Source organism: Temnothorax curvispinosus, unplaced genomic scaffold (assembly GCF_003070985.1).
Source record: "Temnothorax curvispinosus isolate PA1 unplaced genomic scaffold, ASM307098v1 QBEX01010833.1, whole genome shotgun sequence".
NCBI classification, from domain to species: Eukaryota; Metazoa; Arthropoda; class Insecta; order Hymenoptera; family Formicidae; genus Temnothorax; species Temnothorax curvispinosus.
In genome coordinates, this window is record NW_020220613.1 from 1 (window position 1) to 2198 (window position 2198).

General features: G+C 43.3%; 1 protein-coding gene across 1 annotated transcript; it reads right to left on the reverse strand.

Annotated features, from left to right (window-relative positions):
- Positions 1-1632, reverse strand: LOC112460816 (electron transfer flavoprotein subunit alpha, mitochondrial). The gene is made up of 4 exons (XM_025025702.1): positions 1481-1632; positions 850-1179; positions 314-766; positions 1-209 (listed from the first exon to the last, which is right to left on the reverse strand). Exons 1-4 carry the CDS (start codon positions 1520-1522, stop codon positions 33-35), a joined length of 1002 nt encoding a protein of 333 aa, XP_024881470.1. The 5' UTR covers positions 1523-1632; the 3' UTR covers positions 1-32.
- Between the last annotated feature and the right edge of the window lie 566 nt (positions 1633-2198).

Genomic DNA, 2198 nt, shown 5'->3' on the forward strand with positions numbered 1-2198 from the left:
AAATACAAATCTTTATACGAGTCATTTGTAATTTACAACTTCTCCGTTAGCTCGGGTACAGCCTTAAATAAATCTGCGACTAATCCATAATCCGCTACTTGAAAGATCGGTGCTTCTGGGTCTTTGTTAATAGCCACAATCGTCTTAGAATCCTTCATACCAGCGAGATGCTGAATCGCTCCCGAAATTCCAACTGCTATATACAGATTCTGAAATCGCAATCATGCATGCAATTATTGCACTCAAGATAAGATAAGATTGAAACGACTAATAAAGCAAAGTCGTATTAAATTATTATTATCATTTTACTTACAGGCGCAACGATCTTCCCTGTTTGTCCTACTTGCATATCATTTGGCACAAAACCAGCGTCAACTGCGGCGCGAGATGCTCCTACTGCTGCATTGAGCTTGTCCGCCAATGTATAAAGCAATTGGAAGTTTTCCCCAGATTTCATTCCACGTCCACCGGAAATCACAACTTTAGCGGACGTCAATTCCGGCCTGTCGGACTTGCTGAGCTCTTGTTTAACGTATTCCACTTGATTCGAAGTGTAGTCGCCAGCAGGGACACTCTCGTATTTAGCGTCACCGCCTTCCAAAGGTAGCGACTCAAAAGAGGTACCTCTCACCGATACTACCTTCACGTTATCTTTAGATTTAAGAGTCTGAATGGCATTACCAGCGTATATGGTACGTACAAAGGTATCCGAAGCTTTTATATCGATAATTTCGCTTATTGGGGATACGTCCAACTTAGCTGCAACCTTAAACAGATTTATATATGAATTAGTATAAAATTAACGTAGTTGGTACAATCTTTTGGCGGAATAATAAATTGTGAACCAACTCGGGGGAGCAACGCCTTGCCAAATGCGCTCGCACCGGCTAATATATGCGTGAACTTGTGCTCGTTGCACAGCTTGAGTACAAGCGGCGTCAACGACTCCGCGGTAAATCCCTTAAACGCATCGCTGTCCGCGTGGAAGACCTTGGACACGCCTTTGGCCTTGCACGCATTCTGCGCAACTGCCTCGCATTTCGTGCCAGCCACCAGGACGGTAACGTCGCCGCCGATCTTCTTGGCAGCTGTCAACGTGTTGCAGGTGAGCGGCAATAGAGTCTCGTTATTGTGCTCCGCAATGACCAGAGTAGACTCGTAGCGTGCCAACGAACCGAACTGAAAATAAGTGACATTTGTGAGACATTTAGATTGAAAAAAATTCTACAAATTAGGAAACAATCCGAAATCTGTTCACGATATACATCTAATCGAGCTTCGTACAAGTGTAAACAGCGAGTTATCTTATGCTTCTCACAAAAATAGATCGAAAATGTAGTAAGCGTTAGAATTGGAACGAATCTCTCTCTTTGAGGTCATGGTGCTCGGAACGCAAAGTATATATACGAATATCATATGATCAAAACGGGAAAACAAATGAGAGATGAAAATTAACGAATTCGAGAAAAAGTATGCTCACTTTGCTAGTAGCCCGTAACGTCCTCGCGCAAGTGGAAAACATCGTTGCGGAAATTCGTGTTCTTTTTCGCCTGTAACGTTGAACGTCTAAAAAAAATAATGCTCCCTAATCAGTGACGTCCAAGTCCAAAGTTCCGCCGGGGGCGCCGGGTTATAGCCAGGAGTGTCAATTGGTAAGTGCATCAATCACACACACTTTTTCGTAACAGTAACAGTAGGATTTCGACCAATCGCGTTGCTCGATTCGAAAACGTACGGCCGTACGTTCCCGAATCGAGTAACACGATTGGTCGAAATCCTACTGTTACTGTTACGAAAAAGTGTGTGTCCGGGCCCTTCCTGCCTATTATGGAGCGTATTATTGCACATTGAAAGGGCCATATATGCGTGATCATGTATTTTAAAGAGATTTGCTTTATCGAATATCTATCCATAGGGTTTGTAAATACTCCAAATCGTGCATAAGTAATAATATTAATACAAATTCTTTTCTTCGAAATGCGTCGGCATGTAACATTTAAGCTTTATTCAGACGGATCTGCCGTGATGCATCCCTAAGGGTGCGGTCACATGGACTGATATAAGAGCCACCGCACAAGACTCTCCAAGACTCTCGTATGGTCACGTAGCGTAACGTAACGTGAGCCAGCGCACAGGAAACGTATTGGTTAAGGCCGTTGCACGTAACAAAGTATTAGTCATAATCGTAAGGCCGTAAG

Bases quoted from the DNA above. Each gene is read 5' to 3' on its own strand.
- LOC112460816 (XM_025025702.1), bottom strand. From the start codon at position 1,522: ATGTTTTCCACTTGCGCGAGGACGTTACGGGCTACTAGCAAA. The intron at 767-849 runs GTTGGTTCACAA...AATCTGTTTAAG, and splicing joins GCAAGGCGTTGCTCCCCCGA to GTTGCAGCTAAGTTGGACGT. The intron at 210-313 runs GTAAGTAAAATG...TTGCGATTTCAG, and splicing joins CAGGGAAGATCGTTGCGCCT to AATCTGTATATAGCAGTTGG.